General features: G+C 44.4%; 2 protein-coding genes, 1 non-coding gene and 1 pseudogene across 4 annotated transcripts; 3 read left to right on the plus strand and 1 right to left on the minus strand.

Annotated features, from left to right (window-relative positions):
- Nucleotides 1-4,499: 4,499 nt before the first annotated feature.
- LOC102701028 (protein SAR DEFICIENT 4) lies at nt 4,500-5,937 on the plus strand. Its single transcript, XM_040528276.1, has one exon. It carries the CDS (start codon nt 4,667-4,669, stop codon nt 5,681-5,683), a length of 1,017 nt encoding a protein of 338 aa, XP_040384210.1. The 5' UTR covers nt 4,500-4,666; the 3' UTR covers nt 5,684-5,937.
- A 374-nt stretch (nt 5,938-6,311) lies between these two features.
- TRNAH-GUG lies at nt 6,312-6,383 on the plus strand. Its single transcript has one exon. It is a non-coding gene; the product is annotated as a tRNA-His (tRNA).
- A 7,001-nt stretch (nt 6,384-13,384) lies between these two features.
- Nucleotides 13,385-16,903, plus strand: LOC102701304 (beta-carotene 3-hydroxylase, chloroplastic-like). Of its 2 annotated transcripts, XM_006662480.3 has the most exons (6): nt 13,386-13,831; nt 13,957-14,016; nt 14,103-14,309; nt 15,995-16,120; nt 16,278-16,334; nt 16,457-16,903. In XM_006662480.3, exons 1-6 carry the CDS (start codon nt 13,511-13,513, stop codon nt 16,544-16,546), a joined length of 861 nt encoding a protein of 286 aa, XP_006662543.2. In that variant the 5' UTR covers nt 13,386-13,510; the 3' UTR covers nt 16,547-16,903. The 2 variants fall into 2 exon arrangements, with proteins under 2 accessions (XP_040384125.1, XP_006662543.2); XM_040528191.1 differs by lacking the exon at nt 15,995-16,120 and having other exon boundaries at nt 13,385-13,831.
- Nucleotides 16,904-17,195: 292 nt separating this feature from the next.
- On the minus strand, nt 17,196-19,218 carry LOC102714678 (annotated as a pseudogene).
- Between the last annotated feature and the right edge of the window lie 2,798 nt (nt 19,219-22,016).

Genomic DNA, 22,016 nt, shown 5'->3' on the forward strand with positions numbered 1-22,016 from the left:
TAGGGTGTAATTTGGATTTTTACATTAAAGAATCCTTAGTTAAAGAGGATAGTTGGTTTTTTCATAAAAAAATCGAACGATATATTTACAAACAAAAAATTATTTGTGAATAAAACTTTTATATTCATTTTTTTAGTAACCTAAAAGTTAAGGCTAGAAAATAAACTTTGGTGAAAAAAAATCTCAAAATCAACTTTAAATTTAAGGTTAAAAATTCAAATGTCGATATATAAACATAAGTATAGGTAAAAGATGGGAACACAAATAGACCACATAGCCATACTATACGGGGTTCAGTGCAAGCTGTCCATCCGGTGGTTTTAAAATTTACCACGTATTAAATATAACTCGTTTAAGATTTGTGCATGAAAATAAATAAAATCGTATGAATGACCCTATTGATTTTGAGGCTGGTTTTGTAAATATGTCCTTCATTTGTACTGCACTGAGAAAACAAATTATTTATTCATGAGAAAGATAATGAGGGAAAACATGGAAAATGACTTGGAAAAGTTCTTATAATTTTAGAACCATATTGTTTAAGAAAGAGTTGGAAACGCTTAAATGACTTACATTTGGAGTCAAGCAGAGAGAAAAAAAAATTAGCGGCAGCAATATGACTTAGTTAATTGAATATTGATGTGCTTAAGGCATTTAGATGAACCTGTACTGGTCTAAAATATTCAAAATGCTACACATACAAAGTATTTGTACGATATTTCGTACGATCAAACAACTAACCACCTCACGGCATGCGCGACGGAAGAACGCTCATGGCCCTAAAGCCCATTTAGCCTAAACCTGATTTTACATCTTCGTTTGTTAAACCCTAAACCTGTCTTTCCCTGTTCCATGTTCTCGGCGCATCTGCAAGCGAAGCTCCATCTGCAAGTCTGCAACTAATCCAAAGAACACACACCATACGAAGACAAAGGTATGTCATCTTATTTACCCGAATTTCTTTAGCTTCACAAAGATATATTTACTAACACCAGGAATTTGATTTACAGGTTAGAGAGCAAGCGAAAACAAGAAAGAACAGAGTTTCTCAAAGTTCAAAGTGTGCAGAGGTAATCTCATTGTGGAACATACTTATAGCTTCAATACTTCAGCTTATGCTCAATATATAATTGAGTACTTTGTTTTGTCAGGGCAATTTTGATCGTCATTGCTATGGAGCGTATGAGGCTGCAAGTACCGTTGGCTCTTTTCCAAATGACTATCAGGTGCATAGTCTTCTCCTCGCACAGCCAACCAAACCAATCTTCTTTCTAATTATATCTTAAATAATCTTCTTCCTAATAATAATATCTTATATAGTAATTCTACTTGGCACTGATTTATCATTGGTTTGATTGGCTGTGCAAGCAGGCCAACGAGATAGCAGGCCATGACGTCGTGCGCTTGCGCTTTGGATATAGCGGTGCGAAAAGGAGGTTCCGTTTTATCGTACAACTCTCGTACAGAGCTGTCGTACGTATAGCAAAGCTCCTAAAATATAAGAAGAAATGAGAAGGGCAAAACCCAGTGTAAAACACGAGGTAACCAGAGCATTTCATTCCCACAATTAAGTTTTATTAATCATTAATGGGACCCAGATGCCATTAAGTAAAGACGAAAAAAAAGGCTAATGCAGGTGTCGTTGAACTAAATCTCTCGGCAGCAGCCTACTCGGGAGCTTTTCGGTGCGATGTTAATGAAGTGTTAACAATCCATATAATTGCTCCCAAAGCATCGCCTTGCATAACTGCCTTTTCCCTTTCGAAATGGGTACATAAACCGTAAATTCTTAAAAAGATGGTGAAACACGGGAAAAACACATTAACCGTAAGATAAGAAGATGAAAATGTGGCGCGTGACCTCGTAGGGTTGTACTTGTTTTTATCAACGTTTCTATAGGATGGCCTATTTTAGAGGAATTTTAGGGAAATTTATAGGATATCCCAGATTTTCCATCCCAAAATACTCTAGGATTTCTCCCCATAAAATTTAGGTGGTGTAAAAAAACAGATACTACGTCAAGCGTCTTTTTTTAATTTTAATAGTAAAATTCATTCTGACATTTACTTAAGAAGAGAACGAGCTAGAACACCAATCCAAAGGTAAAGATGACAACCTATTGCTAAATGTTCACGAAAATGAATTTGAATGTTACGTTTGACCTTTAACTAGATATTGAAATGGATTTTCGGACAGGAATAAAAAAACAAATTTTATTGCTCGCCTAGAAACCGTGAGACAAATCTTTTAAACCTAATTAATTAGTCATTAGCACATGTAGGTTACTGTAGCACTATTGACTAATCATGGACTAATTAGGCTTAAAAGATTCGTCTCACGATTTTTCTCTAACTGTGTAATTAGTTTTTTGTTTATATTTAATGTTTTATTTAAGAGTTCAAAGATTTGATGCTATGGTTTTGGGAAATGTTTTAGAAACTAAACAAGACAGAATATGCAATTATTACAAGGTGAGTCTTCTTGTGAAGTCTTACCAGACCGGAAGTATTCGAGGCAATTTAGCCATATGATGAATCTTTCGTAGAGAAGCACGGATGATTAATAAGCCAATCAATAACGCGTAGGCCTCAATATTGTTGAGGTGGACAACTGATCTATGATTAAAAAAAATGCAAATTATAATTTCTCACTTTTATGGAAAAGTACGGATGATTTATGGTATAACCAACAAACAGATCATCTTAGATTCGCTTAGGCATATGACTAATTTACATGACGAATCGGTAAAGAATGGCCAAGTCACTCCTAGCCGTAGACATGAAAGGAAATAACAAAAAACAATAGATTAATTTCGATGATTGAGTGCGGGCTTATAATCAGTTTTGCTCCATATAAATTAGTAGGAGTTGTCTTGGCAGGTGTTTGGGCTAGAGTCCCTTAGAATTCACTTCATATTTATCGAAAATTGATTCAAATTCTTTCCAAAATCATGAGGCGGACCTTAGATCGAAATTTCTGGCAACAGGTTACTAGAAATTCTGAGTCTAGCAGTTGTATATAAAATCCAAACGTTATAGAAATATAAGCTGAGTTCTGAAATTCAAATATACTTTTACATAGTGGTTTTTTGGGTAATGGGTAACACCCGGCCTCTTCATTCTAAGATGAATGCACACGCTAATTCTTACATTTATGAGTGGCATCTATAGAAATAAAATTATATTAAATCTATCTCTGCATAAATCATTTAGCTCCCTGCAACAATCCCCTAATTGTTTTTATGCAAGAATTGTTTTTAATATTGAAAGTTCAGAGATGTGATATCTATTTCAAGTCATCTTAATACCAGACGTTCCCAGATACGGCAACTCTACCCAATGCCAGTTTTTGATGCAAACAAATTTCAAACCCTTCAAAATTCCAATATTTTCTACCTGTTCCAAATGGGAACCTAATCCGTTCTTTTTGTTGACCTTCACGACACATCGCAACGATTGTGGCCCGTGCTACTACAGCTGTTGTTGCGGTTGCCAGTCGTCTGGTACAGAACGGAGGACAAAGTTGTAGACAATGATCACCCAAAAAAAAGGGTTCGGTTTTAATGTATCCTTCACTCCTTTGAATTGATTACAGAGATGATTGTGTAGTTAGGTCTGACCAAATGCAACGAATCCGAGTCATAGTAGTGTAGACCATACCGTTTGTTTGGAGAAGAAGAGCGAGGACCCTTGGATGTGCATCCACAGCGCAGAAATCTCACGTGTCCCTGTTTACATCGTCATCTTCTGCTCAACTTAGGCTGATATAAGCGAAAAAAAAATAACCAGTATGATTTAAATCTACTTTAGATATATGAAATGATGTATTTTTTATATATGAATTTTTTTTTATAAAAATACATTATTTAGCGGTTCAGAAAAACATGTGTGCACGAGAAAAGGCTGAAAATAATAGGAAGAAAAGAACACAAGTGTAAGAATAACATGGCCCTTGAATAGTTGAGTTGTCGTTCTAACAACTCCAAAATCTGTTTAAGCTCGCCAATTCTGTTACAAAAGTTCTGATCATCTAAAAAAAGGCTACGATCTGAATGATTAGTAAGGCCTTCAGAATTTAATGGGCCTTTTTTTGACGATCAAAAGGCAACGGAAGTACTGTATATGTATGCTCTCTCGGATTTGTAATCTGACCATCAGACACTAATTAAACACCGATATGAGACAGGGCACCATCTTAGCTTTTGGTTGCACAAAGTGGACATGTACTGCAGCATATAGGAGTAACTCAGAGGCCAGAGGGGCCATCGCCTGAACTATGAAGATCTGAATTCTGCAAGAACGAGCTCTGCATATAGAGTAGCAGGAGAAATCTATTCTGTCGTTAACATCTTGCAGAATTCAAGTGCATATATATTCGTATTTCGCCGGCTCAACAAGTTTTGATTATGAACTTAGCAGTCTAGGCTGCATATTACGTTACACAAATCATGCAAGTATGAAGTTTCTAGGTAGGTTACAGCATGTACAAAATTATGCAAGCTCCTGCTGAAAAATCAATTGAATCGACGACTTGAATTATGCAAGTTCCTGCAAATTCACTGGAGTCAACGGCGGTCAACTCTTCTCCGTTCCTCTTGTGCCTTGTGGACTAGCCCCTTCTGTTCCGTTCCAAAACCCGCCACGTCCAGATTCCCGAACGCCACAGCATGGCCGCGCCGCCGCCGCCGCCGCCGGCGAACCCGTTCGTCTACATCGATGCGGCGGCGCTCCACTCCGTCCTCCCCTTCCCGTCCCTGATCTCCCACCTCCGGGCGGGGCTCCCCGCCTTCTCCGCCGGCATCCAGTGCCCGCACCGCGTCTCGTTCCCGCTCCCCACCGCGCCCTCCGCCTCACTCCTCCTCATGCCATCCTGGAGCGCGCACCCCTCGCTCCCCTACCTCGCGCTCAAGGCCGTCACCTCCTTCCCCTCCAACTCCCCGCGCCTCCCCTCCGTCCACGCCGCCGTCTCCCTCTTCGACTCCGCCTCCGGCGTCCCCCTCGCCTCCCTCGACGGCTCCGCGCTCACCCTCCTCCGCACCGCCGCCGTGTCCGCGCTCGCCGCGTCCCTCCTGGCGTCTCCCTCCCGCCCGCCCGCCACCCTCGCGCTCGCGGGCGCTGGCGCCCTCGCGCCCTACCTCGCCGAAGCCCACCTCTCCGCTCTCCCATCCATCTCCCGAATCCTCATCTGGAACCGCACCAGGGCCAAATCCGCCGCGCTCGCCGCCAAGCTCCGTGGCGCGCACCCGGGCGTCGCCGTCGAGGAGGCGGACAGCATAGACGAGGCGGTGTCCGTGGCGGACGTCGTGAGCTGCGCGACGGGGTCGCAGGAGCCGATCGTGCGCGGGGAGCTCCTGAAGCCGGGGGCGCACCTGGACCTGGTGGGGTCGTTCACGCCGGCGATGAGGGAGTGCGACGACGAGGCGCTGCGGCGCGGGAGGGTGTTCATCGACTTCGAGGCGGCGATGCAGGAGGCCGGAGAGCTAGTGGGCGCGCTCCAGCGCGGCGTGCTTCGGAGGGAGGACGTGGTCGGAACACTCTCGGAGCTGGCCGCCGGGAGCGTGGAAGGGCGGCGCAGCGACGACGAGATCACAGTGTTCAAGTCCGTCGGGACGGCGGTGGTCGATCTCTTGGCGGCGCAGCTCGCCTACGAGACTTACATTTCTTCAACCGCATCAACTCCATAACTTACATTTCCTGGTTTCATAGACTGCAAGAAGAGTCGTTAATAGAAACACAAATAAATTAATCAGAATGCTTGTGATCATTCTCCGTGGCATGTTTACTCACCCATTTGGATTCGAATAAGATGTATTAAGATCTTACAATTATGTGTTTTTTACCTCATATATGATGTTTACGATCAAGGAGAACTGCAATTGAGTGCTCACCTATGCATGGTTATTCTGGTGGATCTTTGGAAACATTCATAACTTGTGAAGTATCTTTTGAATTGTTGCATAGAGCCCAGAAGCCCACAACTCTCATGGTTCTGAACTTTGATGGGTATGTGCATACTTGTTCAGAAGTAAAAGATTGGCAGGCTTCAGTCTAGTTGCTTTTGTCAATCCTGTAAGCAAAAGGAGAATGCAATCGTGAATCCTCATACTGAACACCATGATTGGTAACGAATCCAATTGATCCATAGGATAGGACGATCAGAAATTCAGAAGATGTAAAAGCCTCACGCCCCCACGAGCTTCACATTACCTGCCAATTAGTATCACATAATAACTGGTTCACTCGTATTGTTGGTGAAGAAGCAGAAGACAATATTTTTAATATATACGTAAATCCGATCATGTCAAACACAAAGTGGCTGTAGTTTAGTGGTGAGAATTCCACGTTGTGGCCGTGGAGACCTGGGCTCGAATCCCAGCAGCCACATTTTTTTTTTTCAAAAATTCAAATTCGCCTCTTTTTTTACCAATTGCTTATTCAAAAACCCACTGCCAGTTTTTTACATTCAAAATCACCTTATTTGTTTTATGAACATTCACTCTTTTTTTGAACATTAACTTGTTCAAAAGTTCACCTTTTTGTTTTTTCAATTTCACTAATTCAAAAATCGATGGAAATCACTTCATTGGACCCCATCCCTTCTTTTTATAATATTCACTTATTCAAAAGTTCACGAAAACCAGTTCACTGGAACCGATCCCTTTTTTATGAATATTCACTTATTGGAAAGTCCACAAAATTCTGTTCGTTGGAATTTATCTCCTTCTCTCTCCCTCTTGATTTTTTTTGAAGGGAGAATAGCTAATATAGTTGTTGAGGTTTTGTGCAAGGACCAATTTAATCATGGACCTTTTATATTGTCCAAGTGAGTTCTTATACTTTATCATGCGGGCCTAATATTGTCCACGGATCCACTTAAACTGCGACATGAGCATGCCATGTTACCTTTCTATACAAAACCTATGCTGAAATGTCTATTTTACCCTTACATATACTATATGAAAAGAATAAAAATAAAAATATTAAGAAATAATTGACTTTGCATATTAAAAATTTGTTATAATTTTAAACATTCAAATATGAATATAGTTGTATGACACACCTTCTTCACTGCACTATGCCAATATGAAGTTAAAATAACTAGGGCACCAACAATATAATTAGCATGGTAAATAGCTTTTGATAAAAAAACATGTCATGTACATAGTTGCATTTGAATGTTAAAATTATAACAAGTATTTAATATGTAAAATCACCTGTATTCTTTCTGTTCCTTTTATCTTTTTTTCCCTATGGTATATGTAAAAGCAAATTAGGGATTTTATGATATATTTGCATTGGGAGGATGATATGGCATGCTTACATGGTAATTTTCAGTTGGTTCAAGAATCATATATGGCCACATGACACATTTTAAGGGTTTGTTTAGACAATTTAAAAGATAAGGAACTAAACTGACCCTGGAATGAAATTTCAGGGACTACAATGGCTATTCTTCTTCTGAATCTTCTTTTCTTCTGAATATTCAGGTCCATGAAAAGTGGTTTGCTGCGGTCCAACAAAAAGTAACAAAAATTATCTCGAGACACTGGTACCTCGCGGTATCAAACCGTTTTTTATCGTTAAATCTAGCAGTGCACATCCTACTCAGCTAGATCTAACGGTGTGAAACGATTTGATACCTTGAGATACTTTTTGTCGGATCGGAGCAAATCGGTCATTGGAACTCAATCAACTCACCGTATTCTTTTCGTCAACTTTCTGAATTCTCTTTCCCCCCCTGTTTCGCGTGCTTATATGCACTTGTTGAAAAGTCCACGAAATGGGTTCGTGGGAACTCACCGTATTGTTTCTGTTTGCAGGTTCGATGAATTAAGCAAATGGTGTTCTTGTCAACTTTACCGTGGGCATGGTTTCTCCGCGGCTTGGAATGACTTGCCGATGCGATGTACTCCTATATTGGTTGACGAATCTGCCTATGCTGCTTCTTTAATCTACAACAATTGTGTCAAAATAACAGTATAACTAAATAATGCAAAGTGGGCAAGCGATAGAGAATTATTCTGTCATGGAGATGGGTTTATACACGTCGATTCCTTCCGTTTTGCAGTTCATCGGCCGAGGAAAAGCTTAAAAGCTTGAGCTGGCAGACATTCTACCGTTCCAGGTGTCTAAAAGCATCCAACAGTTCATCTATCTCATTCTCTATTCTAAAAATAAAAAATGAAAGATAAAGATTAATCTTTAGCAAAATATTCATCTTATCCTCTATTTTTAGATGTCATCCATATTTAGAAAGAGAAACTCTATATTTAGATGCTCTCTCTCCGTCCTCCAAAGAAATATGGAGGATGCTATATATGGATGATTTGCTGGAGTATAAAGAGATATAGATAATGAAACCGTTTTAGATGATCATTCAAATGAAGATAAGAATGACCAAATTTAGATGCTCTGTTGAGATGCTTTGACAAAGGTTGAGTTTCACGGGCGACCTAGGCAAGCGCAATAGCCATCGTCACAAAGTCCTCCATATCAGGAGTTAATTGCTATTTTGGCCACGAAACCGAGCGGCTTCGCTAAAATAGCCACGGAACCGTTGGCTTCGCTAAAATGGCCTCGTATCCACTGGTTTTGCGTTAGAATGGCCATTGCAACTATTTTTATTTCACAAAAATCAGAGTCAACCAGTCAACACAAATGGTGACCAAATTACCCCTGAGTGAATTAGCACTTCATTTACAATTTCTCACTCTCTCTCTCGCTGTGTCTCTCTCTCGTGCGAGCATGCAAGCGACGAACAGTGGGAGGAGGCCATGGCCGGTGCCGACGGCGCGCCGCCGGCTACTCCCTCGCCGGCGAACGGCCTCCCTAGCGCCGGCGGCCAATCCCCCCGACGCCCGCGCCCGAGGCCGCCCCCCTCGCGCTGTCACGGCACACGTTGCCGGCGTCGCCCGTCCCCGATCTACGGCATGGGCGCGCGCCTCCACCACCGGCCGACGCCGCGACGACCCCCGACGCCGACAACCGCGAGCGCCCGCGCCGGTTGACCCCGGCCCCTCCCGAGCTGCCACCTGGGCGAGCCCGACCGTCGGCCGGGCTGCTACCCGACGAGGCGCCGCGCTGCTGTCCGACGCCGCGGCGCCATGCCTCCCCGACGCTGACGCTGATCTGTGCCCGCTGCTGCTTGCTGCTGGAAGAGAGGAAAGCAGCAGCAGCACCATTTTTCAGCAGCCTCAGCAGTTTTGGTAGTTTTGGGCAACAACAGCAATAGAAAAATTATTGTATCAGTAGAAATTGCGAAATTGTTGTATAAATTTAAGCCTTTGGTTAGTTTGTTGTATCAGTACCTCTTTTTCTCTAAGAAATGCATGTATGATCCTTTGCAAAATAGCTGGATAAATGCAGAACTGAGCAATGATTGTACCAAGTAATAGGCAGCAGCAAAGCAAAGTTCATTTCTTCAGCAGCAGCAGCAGAAGCATTTTTCAGCAGCAGCAGCATCAGTTTTCAGCAGCAGCAGCTGGAAAAAATGCATGTATGAAGATCATTTTTTCTCTTACTTTCAACATCCATCTCAGGCATACAGAACATCCATCTCAGGCATCAATCATAGGCATAATGCAATTTATAACCATACACAGACCATCTAAATAGGCCATCCAAATATTTAAGAGATCTCAATATTTAGAAGCATATACACATAGTCCGTTCACATTTACACATACACATAGTTCATTCATTCACTAGAAGCAAAGCGAAAAATAATGTCTAGTAGTCATTCCACATAGAGTTGAGTATTCTTTTTTGGAGTAATTTTTTCGCAGCCTTCTTTCGTGGAATTGGTCGTTGGGTAGGAGTTGAAGAGACATGGTTGAGCTGAGATGAGCTACCTCCTTCCTCATGTGTAGCAAGTGTCCTACATGTACATTTCATTTGGTGTAAAGTGAAATATTTAGTAATGACAAACATGTGAACCATAGTTAAAGTTTTTACCTTGTTAGCATAGAAGGACCCTCTTCTATTGAAACTTCATGTGGACCTCCACCTGTGTTGGTGTCTCATGTTGGTGTGCCTATATCAGCAGGGAACCAAGCTTTAGTTGTATTCTTCCTAGGTCTTCTCTTCCTGCAAAACAACATATAAGTAAGTAATTCACTAAAAAGACAATACAAATAATATGTAAAGTAGATTTGGAGCACAAACCTTTTCTTTATTCCGTTGTAGGGACATTTGTAGCTGCTTTGCCTATGTCCCAATCCTCCACATTTTTGGCACTTGGTTGGGCCCTTAATCCTTTTCTTTTCTTTCTCAGTCTCCTTTCCCTTGTTGTTAGCTTCGTTCGTAGCACCACCACCCTCAAGAGCACCCTTTATCCTATTTTTCATTTGTCGGCCAACACTTCTTTTACCAAGTGGAGCACCTAGGTCATGAGATAGGTCAACCTTTGGCCATTGGGATTTATCTGGGAGTGGTAGCAGCCCGATCGACAGTCGGGCTCACCCAGGTGGCAGCTCGGGAGGGGCCGGGGTCAACCGGCGCGGGCGCTCGCGGTGGTCGGCGTCGGGGGTCGTCGCGGTGTCGGCCGGCGGTGGAGGCGCGCGCCCATGCCGCAGATCGGGGAAGGGCGGTGCCGGCAACGTGTGCTGCGACAGCGCGAGGGGGGCGGCCTCGGGCGCGGGGCGTCGGGGGGATTGGCCGACGGCGCTAGGGAGGCCGCTCGCCGGCGAGGGAGTGGCCGGCGGTGCGCCGTCGGCGCCGGCCATGGCCTCCTCCCACTGTTCGTCGCCTGCACGCTCACACGAGAGAGAGAGACACAGCGAGAGAGAGAGTGAGAAATTGTAAATGAAGTGCTAATTCACTCAGGGGTAATTTGCTCACCATTTGTATTGACTGGTTGACTCTGATTTTTTGTGAAATAAAAATAGTTGCAATGGTCATTCTAACGCAAAACCAATGGATACGAGGCCATTTTAGCGAAGCCAACGGTTCCGTGGCTATTTTAGCGAAGCCGCTCGGTTTCGTGGCCAAAATAGCAATTAACTCCCATATCAGACCCATCCACATCACGGCAATCAATTTCCGGTTAGAATTTCGAATGGTTTTCAACAAATTTAAATGTTAACCACTATTAAGTCTGGCAAACAATACACCTTGAAAATCTTATTAGTTGGAATCTCTGAAATGATCATAGTAAAGACCTAAGACTGTTAAACTTGACTTCCCTATTCAAACCGCATGGGATCCCAACCAGCTACGGTGGCAGGCAGTCAGGCATCGGGATGGCAATTGGACCCACGGGTCCGGAGCCTCAATGGGTTTTGTACCCAATGGATGCGGGTATGGGTGAAGATTTGTACCCATGGGTTCGTGGGGATGGGTACCCGTGAAGTTATGAGTTGGGTACGGGTTTTAGATTTATCCATTGGGGCCCAAAAATCTAGCGACACCTTGAAATATTCGACATAAAGCATGCTTATTGTTCAGTATTATAAGCCAGGAGCAGAAGAATATTGTTGATGTATGATTGGCCGTTTTTGTCGATATGATTGGATGATTGAACGTTAGAATTCGTCGAGCTTAGTTTTATTTGCTTACTATTGTATCTTTTTTATTTTTCTTGTTGCTATATCGATCAATCGACTATGTTCATTTGCTTATTCCCTGTATTTAAATATTTTAAATATTAAAAAACCTTAATATATTTATGGAGATGTCTCGATTAAGATACTTTTTGTTTGACATGGTTTCACCCGTGGGTATCCATTAGGTTTCGGGTACCTGGCAAGTATGGGTATGGGTTTAGTTTTGCACCCATATAGATTTACGGGTATGAGTTTATCTTATAGTCACAGGTTTTATGACGGGTGGGTTTTTATAAAACACATCCCAAATCCAACCCATTGTCATTCCTAGTCAGGCAGAAAGTACAGAATCCATCGACAAACCATGGCCATATATCAGTGATAAATGGACGATGATTTTGGCTACGTAGGATCCCAATCCTGCTGGACTGGCTGCATCTGCATCTGCCCACGGGGGGCCAGGGGTGCGCGGCGGGCTGATCGGCAACGAGGAAACACGAGGGCGTGGGCGGCATATGGGAGATCGTGGGACGGCGACGGCGGTGCCCGCCGTCGGCAACACGTGGCCCCTCCCTGCGGGGGGGTTCCTCGCCACGGCCGGAGCAGCACATCGCGTGATGCCGTTGCCCTCTCGCGCACTAGACGCCACTCCGCTCGCGTCCAATCTGTTTCGGAGACAGACATCTTCGCGCAACGGGACAAGGGAATGAGTCCGAGCGAGAGAGTGGTCGAGTGGATGTTTCGCCAGAAATAAGTGTTAGAAATTTAAGCGTCGCACGTCAGGCGTGAACTTACCGTGGAATAACTGACATCTGAAAACTACTGGGACTATGGTGAAAAATGACGAAATTATGTGCTGTGAGCTGTGACGTGTGTGCTGATTGGATTTGCACTGCGCCGGCCTATTCAGGTCGGAAAGGTTTCGGCTGTTCTGGTCGTGCACAGTACCAACTTATTAATGATTAAAAAATAATTTAGATAAAAAATCTATATACGTGTTCTTAATTATCTACAAACAAAGATCAAAACAAAAACTACAATGATAAAACCCTTAAATCAGCTTCAATTAAAGTTTTAAAATTTAAATTTATCTTATAAGCGTAAATATAACCGAAGAGATTTGGGAAAAACTTGCGCACTGTGTCGACCAGGTTTCTCAAAGCCGAGAGGTTTTGTGTTTTTTGATATTTTGACATGACTAAAAAATTGTGACTAAATTCCCAAATGGTTTAGGATAAACTCAAATGTCAAACATTAATTTTGATCAAATTTCAGTTAGAACTATCGAGAAAAGGTCAAAATTTATTGAAAACCACGGTACCAATATGGCTTGAAATCTAGTGGCTAATTGGTATACCCTCTATTTTAAAATATAGAACGTATTTTATTTTGCTAGAACAAACAAAAGTTTAACTAAATTTTGCACCATTTATATAGCACTTGTCCCATTTATCTTTTGACCTGTCATTTCAATGCATGCGAATTTGGCACAAATTAACTGCCTATGCACTTAGTGCATTGACAAAGATAGAAGGGATGCATACAATTAGTTAATTAATGATCCCACCTTTCTGGTACGTATGCTAAAACGATAATTTTTATGGGAATTTTTGGACAGTAAAACATCTTAATTTATTAGGACAGAGACAGTACATGACATAAAAATATAATTATAAAAATTATTTTAAAATATGAATATAAAATTGTTAGTCTCATATCATAAAAGTTTATAGTATAATAAAATAATTAACGATTAAACAAATATCCTAACGAAATAAAAGTACTCGCAGACGCGCGCGATCCACACGCAGTGGGGTCACGCATCGTTACGGCCGCTCATATAACGGGGACCGTGGCGAGCGGAGCCGGGCTCACCGTCACCGCCCGCGTCGTCCCGGCTCGCCCTCGTCTACCGGTCAAGAATCCCCGGCCGATTCGCACGGCCGCACGCGCGCCGGGCGTTGTCACATGGCCGTCGCGAGGCTGGTGGTCGTCACCCCCGCCGTCCTCCTCGCCCGCACCGCGCGCGTCTCGCCGTCGGTGCCGCGGCTGCTGTTTTCAGGGCGCCGCGCGCTGACAGCGCCCGCGCGCGCCGTTCTGGGAGACGGGACGAATGGCGGTGGCGGCGTGGAGGGCGCAGTGGTGGAGGACGGCGCGGGCGCCGCCCGGCGCGCGGCGCGGAAGCGGTCGGAGCGGCGGACGTACCTCGCGGCGGCGGTGATGTCCAGCCTCGGGTTCACGTCCATGGCCGCCGCCGCCGTCTACTACCGCTTCGCGTGGCAAGTGGAGGTTCGTATTATCGTATATACCTCGTAGCTTGCTAGCTTTAATTCCACCATTGCACCGGCCGACTCCCCTCGTCGTCGCCGTCTAAGCTATCACATCGCACTCACACGCACGCATTCTTGGTCCAGGGTGGCGACGTTCCGGCGACGGAAATGGTCGGCACGTTCGCGCTGTCGGTGGGCGCCGCGGTAAGCTCTGCCCTTCCGACCATGTCCACCGGCGATCGGGCAGCCGAGCCGAGCAGGCGGCGGCTTAATCTTGTGAGTGGTTGCAGGTGGGGATGGAGTTCTGGGCGCGGTGGGCGCACCGGGCGCTGTGGCACGCGTCGCTGTGGCACATGCACGAGTCGCACCACCGCCCGCGCGACGGCCCGTTCGAGCTTAACGACGTCTTCGCCATCGCCAACGCCGCCCCGGCCATCTCCCTCCTCGCCTACGGCCTCCTCAACCGCGGCCTCATCCCCGGCCTCTGCTTCGGCGCGGTAAATAACCAATATTAACCACTCCCAAATTACTACTTAAACTGGAAAGTACCATGAGGAGATAAACACCCTATCTCACTTGTGTCTTCTTGGAAACCAAAATTTAAATTCTTAACCTTAAATCTAGAATTGATTTTAACTTTTTTCTGCAGAGTTTATTTTTCATTATTGACTTTTATATGGCTAAAAATACGTAGGTAAAACTTTTATTCATAACTTATTTTTTATTTATAAATATATCGTTTCTCTTTTTAATGAAAAACGCAAACAACCCAAAATCCGTATCCGTTTTCGAGGATCTTTTCTGGGCAAAAAATTGGGTGCGCCCCTCGCGCACGGCACGCCAGTGCGCCCCTCGGCGCGATGCACTGGATTTCATATCGTATGGCCACGGCAAAACTCCCTCGCGTGGCTACTTGGCTCGGATCATTCACGCGCGACATGCGAGGCTCGGTGGCTCGGCTGCACGCGCTCCTCATCTGGCTCGTACGCATATGGCATGCATATGTTAATGGGAAAATTGGACCCACTATTAAGTTAATTTCAATGAGACTATCGAATCATTAGGGCCCCGTTCGTTTGTCCCCGACAAGATAACCTACCCCTCGTTTTGCAAGCACACGCTTCCCAAACTGTTAAACGGTGTATTTTTTGAAAAAAATTTCTATAGGTAAGTTGTTTTAAAAAATCATATTAATCTATCTTATATTTTTTTAATAATTAATTAATCATGTACTATTCTATTATTATGTTTTCCGTGCCAGGGATAAGTTAACTTAACCTCTTTAAGCTGAACACGGTCTAGCTCTTAGGCCGCATTTGTTATGGAGGGAGATAATTTAACCTATCCGGAGCGAAAAACGTAGCAATATATTAATATATGATTAATTAATTATCAATTATTAAAAAATATGAAATAGACTAATATCATTTTTTAAAGCAACTTTCCTATAGAATTTTTTAAAAAATACATAGTTAGCAGTTTGGAAAGCGTGCACACGAAAAACGAGGGAGATAAGATAACTCATCTAGCTGCTGAACACGGCCTTAGGTGTTAAGGGACCTTATGAAATGAAATAATCCTAAATATTTAACGTTGTTGTTTTTAGACGCGTTTGATCATTCCTTTTTTTCAAAAACATACGTAATTATTAATTATTTTTATATCATTTCATTTATTGTTAAATATATTTTTATGTATATATATAGCTTTGTATATTTTTAATTTTTTTAATAAGACTAATAGTCAAACGTGTATAAAAAATCAACGACGTCTATGAATGGAGGAAGTATGTTCTTTTGTCTCCATAAATATTAGTATAAAATTTATCGTTTTCAATCAACGAACTTGTCATGAATGAATTTTTTTTATTTGTTCTTAATATGTCCAAAGACACCAAATTAATTCATGCATACCCAACCCAACGGTTAAAGCCACTACGGTCATTTAGTCTCCTTGCGGCTGCTACGAGCCACGAGCCGCCGAGCCTCACATGCCCCGCGAATGAGCCGAGGCGAGAATTCTGCCGTCACCGTACGATACGAAATTGAGCGCATCCCGCGGAGGGGTGCACTGGCGGGCGCGTGCGCGAGGTGCGCCCAGCGCACCCAATTTTTTTCCTCTTTTCTATGGTCTGACGGGTGACGTGTCACGTGGGTGGCGCCGACGTGGCCGCGCGCAACAGGGGCTCGGGATTACGCTGTTCGGGATGGCCTACATGTTCGTCCACGACGGCCTGGTCCACCGGCGCTTCCCCGTCGGGCCCGTCGAGAACGTGCCCTACTTCCGGCGAGTGGCCGCCGCTCACCAGGTAAACCTCGCCGTCGGACGCAAGCAGCCAGCCAGAGCCTCACGTACGAAGCCACGTCAGCTGCCACCTGGCAGTCTGCCGTCGACGTCTCTTCCTGAGGTGGCGTCTCTCGCTCCGGGACTGTCGCTGATGCCTACGTGTCTTGTGAATTGTGCAGATACACCACACGGACAAGTTCGACAGCGTGCCCTACGGCCTCTTCCTCGGACCCAAGGTGGCCTGTGACTTCAAGCTGTTCATGTCGCAATTCGTCATGAATTTGACCGTGCAATTTTGAAGCGAATTTGGTTGGTCATGCTGGGATTTTGTGATGAATTTGGATGCGTGGGTTTTCAGGAGCTGGAGGAGGTGGGCGGGACGGAGGAGCTGGATAAGGAGATCAAGAAGAGGATCAGAAGGAAAGAGGCCATGGACGCCATCGGATGAGACTGAGACTGCCCATGCCATGAGAGCTACTGCCCTTCTACTGTTTTCGATTTCTTTTGTTTTGGCTTCGCCTCCTTCTTGTCTTCTGGTTTAGTTTAGCTGTCGATGCGTAGATACTGTAGAGTGCCGCTGTTTACTCTGTCCTTTTTTGTTTTGTTAATAGAAGAGGAATAATCAATTAGTTTAAGAGAGGCATCAGGCATGGATCAACCGGGACCAGACGATACGTGCTCATGTTGTATACTAGTATATGTGTATATATCTTGCCCTATTGGCAGGTCAACTGTGGGGTGGTTGTGGCAGTTGGTGTGAGATTCCTGACAGTTAATACGGTTGGGAAGAGAAAGGTTTCAATGATCCGGGGTGCATGTGCGTGTGATCAAGCTCCTTTTTCAGAGAGAAAAAAATGTCTGAAAATGTGCATCATGTTATGCTGGTTCAGATGCATGTGGCTGACTGGCCATGGTGGCGACATGTATGTGCCGTTTTCAGTGCTGATCATGGCAGCCAGGATCAATAGAGTGCTGCCATTTGGACATAACTTAGGAACAATATGATTAAAAGCAGGGTGCGTTTGATCAAATATCGAAATGCATCATTCAAGATTGCAAACTTCTGAAGGAGCGATATCATATCCTGTCATTATTTGCTAGACCTTCAGCATCTTATTTTCTAATACTAAAAGATGGGATACAATTTCATCAGGAGGCACAACTGGTATCTTCAGTTCCACAGACAAGGGAACCCTCCCAGTGATATACTTTCTGATGGCAACATATAGAACGGCAAGCCTCCCAGTCCCTGTATGACTTTGGATGAAATTGTCTTCTAAAATGTAAAAACCCGTAGAATTCTTTCCCTATCACCAAAATTTTTCCACCACTCTTGATAATCACGGATTCCAGTGTCTTGTGTGATGCATGCCACCAAGTTCTCCTCAAAACCACGAATTCGATTGTCCAGTGTAAAGGACTGAAGCAAAGTTGCATTCTCAAGGATATAAAATATCAGCTCAGCTTCACTAGTTCATGCATGGGGCAAAAAACTGTGACTCTCACATGCTTCATGCTCTGGTGGCAATAGGAGTGGTAATGAGCCAAGGCTAGTGGGTTACTTAATCCCTAAAAAATAGCTTAAAATTATATGTAATTTTATTTTCAACCTATTTTGAACTCAACCTTAAATTTTACGGGCAAAAAGCCCACTGGGTGGCAATGTTCAGGTGACAGATCCTTTTTCAGGTATTTAGGATCAATAACCAACAGAAAGATTCGTTTGGCAGACTCCTCTACCTGCAGAGTAAAAGGAAAGCATAAGATATCATTCATTCTTAATGATAAAATGACAGCATAAACAACTGAAGGATCAAAGAAGACAATATGTTGATTTGAGAGATGAAAATGTCATACGTGCAAGAATAAAAAAGCTCCAGATACTTGAGGCGCAGGAATCTTCCATGCGGCTCAATTAAGAATTGGTAGAGACGGCCAGCCTAATTTGTAGACAACAGGAACATCGTTTCAATGTTTGGGACGACTGTTGGAAGCTCCTTTCAAGCATATCCAAACAAATTAAACAAAGAATAGATATGTTGACATGCTTCAGTTGCAGTGAATCTCCAAGTGACAACTGTATTTTGGGCCCTTCATAGTGAAAGGTGGAGAGATTTGGAGCAACTTATTTGGTGAAGTAGCTATGCCCAGATTCAGAAGAACTGAAACCATGCCTGAATGCATAATCCTACATCATAAATTTTGATTTAGGTCCATGAACTGGTAATGCTGAATCTTTTTATGCTTTTCAAAAGAGCTTTTTTACCATCCTTAAAAAAGTATCTCAAGTTGGCACACTTTTTAGGGTAAAAGGGTGGTACTTTGAGATACTTTGTATCTTGAGGTACCAAAAATTTATACTAAAATTTTTAGTACCTTGAGATACTTTTCAAGAATGGTAAAAAAACTCTTTCCAGAATGCTTTGCTAAATTGTCTTGATCGCTTTCTCGGCATTATAAGTTAAGTGCCTTTGTACCTGTGGGAGCCTGTCCAGTCTGAGATGTGGTCTCCTCCTGGCTCCTCTTGGCACTTCCAGATAGACCTACTAATGGGTTAGATGGAAATGGGTTAAATGGATTGGTTTTAATTTGGATTGTGTTTGGTTGGGTGTAAATGGATTGTAACTTCAAATGGTCTGGATTGGATTGGGTTATAGAGACAAGATTAGTATGGATTGGATTTGGTTAGGTGATTTTAGATTCTAAATGGATTTAACCCATAGAGAATAAATGGATCCTTTAATTGGATAGCTAATGAATAAGATAATAGACATACGTGGGGCCCACATGTAGAAATCGATCAAAATTTGTACAAAATTGCTTTTATACATAACAGATCATCCTACCAAATTTCAGTCAAATTTAATAAACTTTTATAGTGTAAACGCGAGTTTTAAAATTTTAGGTCCGAGTTTATACAAATCAAATGGTGCATCCATTCTGCAAGAGTGGATTGAATCCATTTTAACCAAATGGGTTGGTGCGGGTTAGGCTAAAATCAAAGTTGGATTGGATTCTAATGAAGAATAATTGGTGCGGTTGGTTTGGTATACTAATTAGCAAACAAATAGATTGGAAAGGATTTAGATTGGATTACAATCCAGGCTTACTTCCAGACATTACTCCGTTCCTTCTGCAAGAATTCTTTCTCCCATGTCTGACAAGGGAACAAATGCGATCTTCTTACAGAAAAAGAAAAATGACGGAGCCGACGGGGAAACACTGCACTCACTGCATAACAAAACCAAACAGCAAACAGGGGAAAACTAGGGTTAACAATACATGGGCTATTGGGCCAATTTTGGTTTCAATGGGCCGAAAGAAATGGGGTAGGAACAGCCCAAAGGCCCCAAACTACTATTTTTTGAGTTTTCTTGGGATGAAATATGTCTTTATCTATTTCATTGATTATTCATATGAATACATGGTGTGTGTATATAAAATTTCTATATGAAAGTTCAACATCTTAACTTTCTAAAATAAAATTTTAACTTTGTAGTAGCTAATTTCATCATTACACAATTAAATAACTATAAAAAATCAGATAATTTTCTATCTTTCATCTAAAAGCTGAAAAGGAATGCAGCCAATCAGCCATAGTGCTAGAGGTGTGATCTTCTTCCCTTGTCCGTAGTCCGTACCACGACCAGCCGGATGGAGAAACACATGTGCTGCTGACTCGGTGATATTTTTTTTAGACAATGAGCTGACTCGATCAGTGATGATTTTGTAAGGTTTATCCTAAAGTCTGCTGCCTCGTGGTTTCAGATTACTTGAGAGTTCAGACACTGGCACTTTCACCCAACAAATCACACATTCATATGTGAAGGCGACCGGCTGAAGAAAATGTGTGGCTCAACAATGTCGTCAGGCCATGACGTACGTTGCCCAATGAAAAGGTTGGGCAAATTGCCCTGGTAGGGAGGGAATCGCTTCAGCCAACTACCAGGAAAGAGCACAGATCATCGTCAGAAGCTGACACGTTGACTTTTGGAAGTTTGTACAATGACTGGACCTCACACAAGACTATTAGGGCATACACAGTGCGAGAAGCCTCACCAAGGAGCCTCCGACAAAAAAGAGATGGCACGTAGGACAAAGCCGCAGATAGGATACATGCTTCACAATGCACACGCTGCTTTACGTAGACCCCACTAAAACTTTTACATTTACTTTTTCTCTGTTCCCAGCTGTCTCCTCTCCATCTCTCTCCCTCGTTCTCTCTCTCCCTCCTCTCTCTGCTCTCTCTCGGCCACATGCGGCGGCGGTGGCCGACGTCGGCCCCGGCAAGCGGCGGAGCTTGGCGCCTGCGCGTCCCACGGCAGATCTGATGGCGAGGGGCGGGCGACGTCGGCGACGGGTTGGCCTCGACGGCCGACGGATCTGGGTGGCGACGCACGCGTCGGGGCGAAGCTCGCCGGCCACCGCGTCGGGACGACGGCGCGCGCGTTGGGGCGGCCTCGACGGCCGGCGGATCTGGACGACGGCGCGCGCGTCGAGGCGGAGCTCGCCGGCCACCGCATCGGGGCAGCCTCGACGGCCGACGGATCTGGGCAACGGCGCGCGCGTCGAGGTGAAGCTCGCCGGCAACCGCGTCGGAGCAGCGGCGTGCGCGTTTGGTCGGCCTCGATGGCCGACAGATCTGGGCAGGAGCGCACGCGTTGGGGCGGCCTCAACGGCTGGCAGATCTGGGAGCTCGCCGGCCACCGCGTCGGGCAGCAGCGTGCGCGTTTGGTCGGCCTTGACGGCCGACGGATCTGGGCGGCGGCGCACGCGTCGGGACGGTCTCAACGGCGGGCGGATCTAGGAGCTCGCCGGCCACCGCGTCGAGGCGACGGTGCGCGCGTCAGGGCTGAGTTCGCCGGCCACCGCGTCGGGGCGGCCTCGGCGGCGCAGATGGACGGCGCGGCCGCCGGCGGAGCTCACGGCCACACGAATGGACGACGCGGCGGCCGGCGAGGTCTTAGGCAACGCGGATGGATGGTGCCGTGGCCGGCGAAGGTCTTCGGCGGCGAGCTCTCGGTGGCCCATCCGCTGTTTGGTCCCTTCTCCCTTCCGTGACCCTCTCAAAAAAATTGGTTGCTCCGACAAAAGCTGCTTGCTTTTGCAAAAAGCATGAGGAGGCACTCGTTTCCTCTGCGGGGCACGAAGAGCTTCACGAGACGCAACCCAGTCCGAGCTAGATGAGAATCTCGCATGGGGAACGATGAGGCTACTCGCCATATCACCGCATAGTGCATGCTCGGGCCGGTAGTTAGGTTAGTTTAAGGGCTATTGTGGCAGGATGAATTTCACATGAATTTTTGGAGGAATTGAACTTTGTAAAATCATTGTGTTTCAAACAAAGCCCATCGTGTGCATTCTCGTTTTCAAAAAGTGTACATACCACTACAGATTTGATCACCACTCACTAAATAACCAATCAACTAAGATAAAACAATGCAAATTTATCTATTTTGAAAGCATAACAAATTCCAAAAGAAGGATATTTAAGTAAATAAGACTCAAATAAATGTGGGACGCATATTTAAGTAGTGGAAAAAATATATGAAGGAATATCAAGCCTTTATTTAGGGCTTATTTTATATGCAGTGTCTCTAATGATGACCCAGCTACTCACTTCCACACAACTCTCTCTTTCTCACTCGATGAAACACACACAACGAAACACACTGATGGAGGAAGAGAAAGCAATACACAAGAAGAGACTAGAGATTTTTTTGTCACTGCACACCAGCGAAACCACCATACACTTCTCTTTCTATTCTCCACGGGTTAATCACACACTGATTGCACGCTTTAAATAGCACACACGCACAGCCGCACAGTAGCCATGTTGGCCGCATAACCAGCCACTCACTCCATGGCTAATTCACCCACTAATCACGTATCTATACATGCAGCCACGTCTTCTTGCA

This window comes from Oryza brachyantha, chromosome 10, assembly GCF_000231095.2.
Source record: "Oryza brachyantha chromosome 10, ObraRS2, whole genome shotgun sequence".
NCBI classification, from domain to species: domain Eukaryota; kingdom Viridiplantae; phylum Streptophyta; class Magnoliopsida; order Poales; family Poaceae; genus Oryza; species Oryza brachyantha.

Excerpts from the sequence above, each read along its gene's own strand:
- LOC102701028 (XM_040528276.1), top strand. The coding sequence starts at position 4,667 with ATGGCCGCGCCGCCGCCGCCGCCGCCGGCGAACCCGTTCGTCTACATC.
- LOC102701304 (XM_006662480.3), top strand. The coding sequence starts at position 13,511 with ATGGCCGTCGCGAGGCTGGTGGTCGTCACCCCCGCCGTCCTCCTCGCC. Across the intron at positions 14,017-14,102 it reads CGCTGTCGGTGGGCGCCGCG|GTGGGGATGGAGTTCTGGGC; the intron begins GTAAGCTCTGCC and ends GAGTGGTTGCAG. Across the intron at positions 16,335-16,456 it reads GCCTCTTCCTCGGACCCAAG|GAGCTGGAGGAGGTGGGCGG; the intron begins GTGGCCTGTGAC and ends GTGGGTTTTCAG.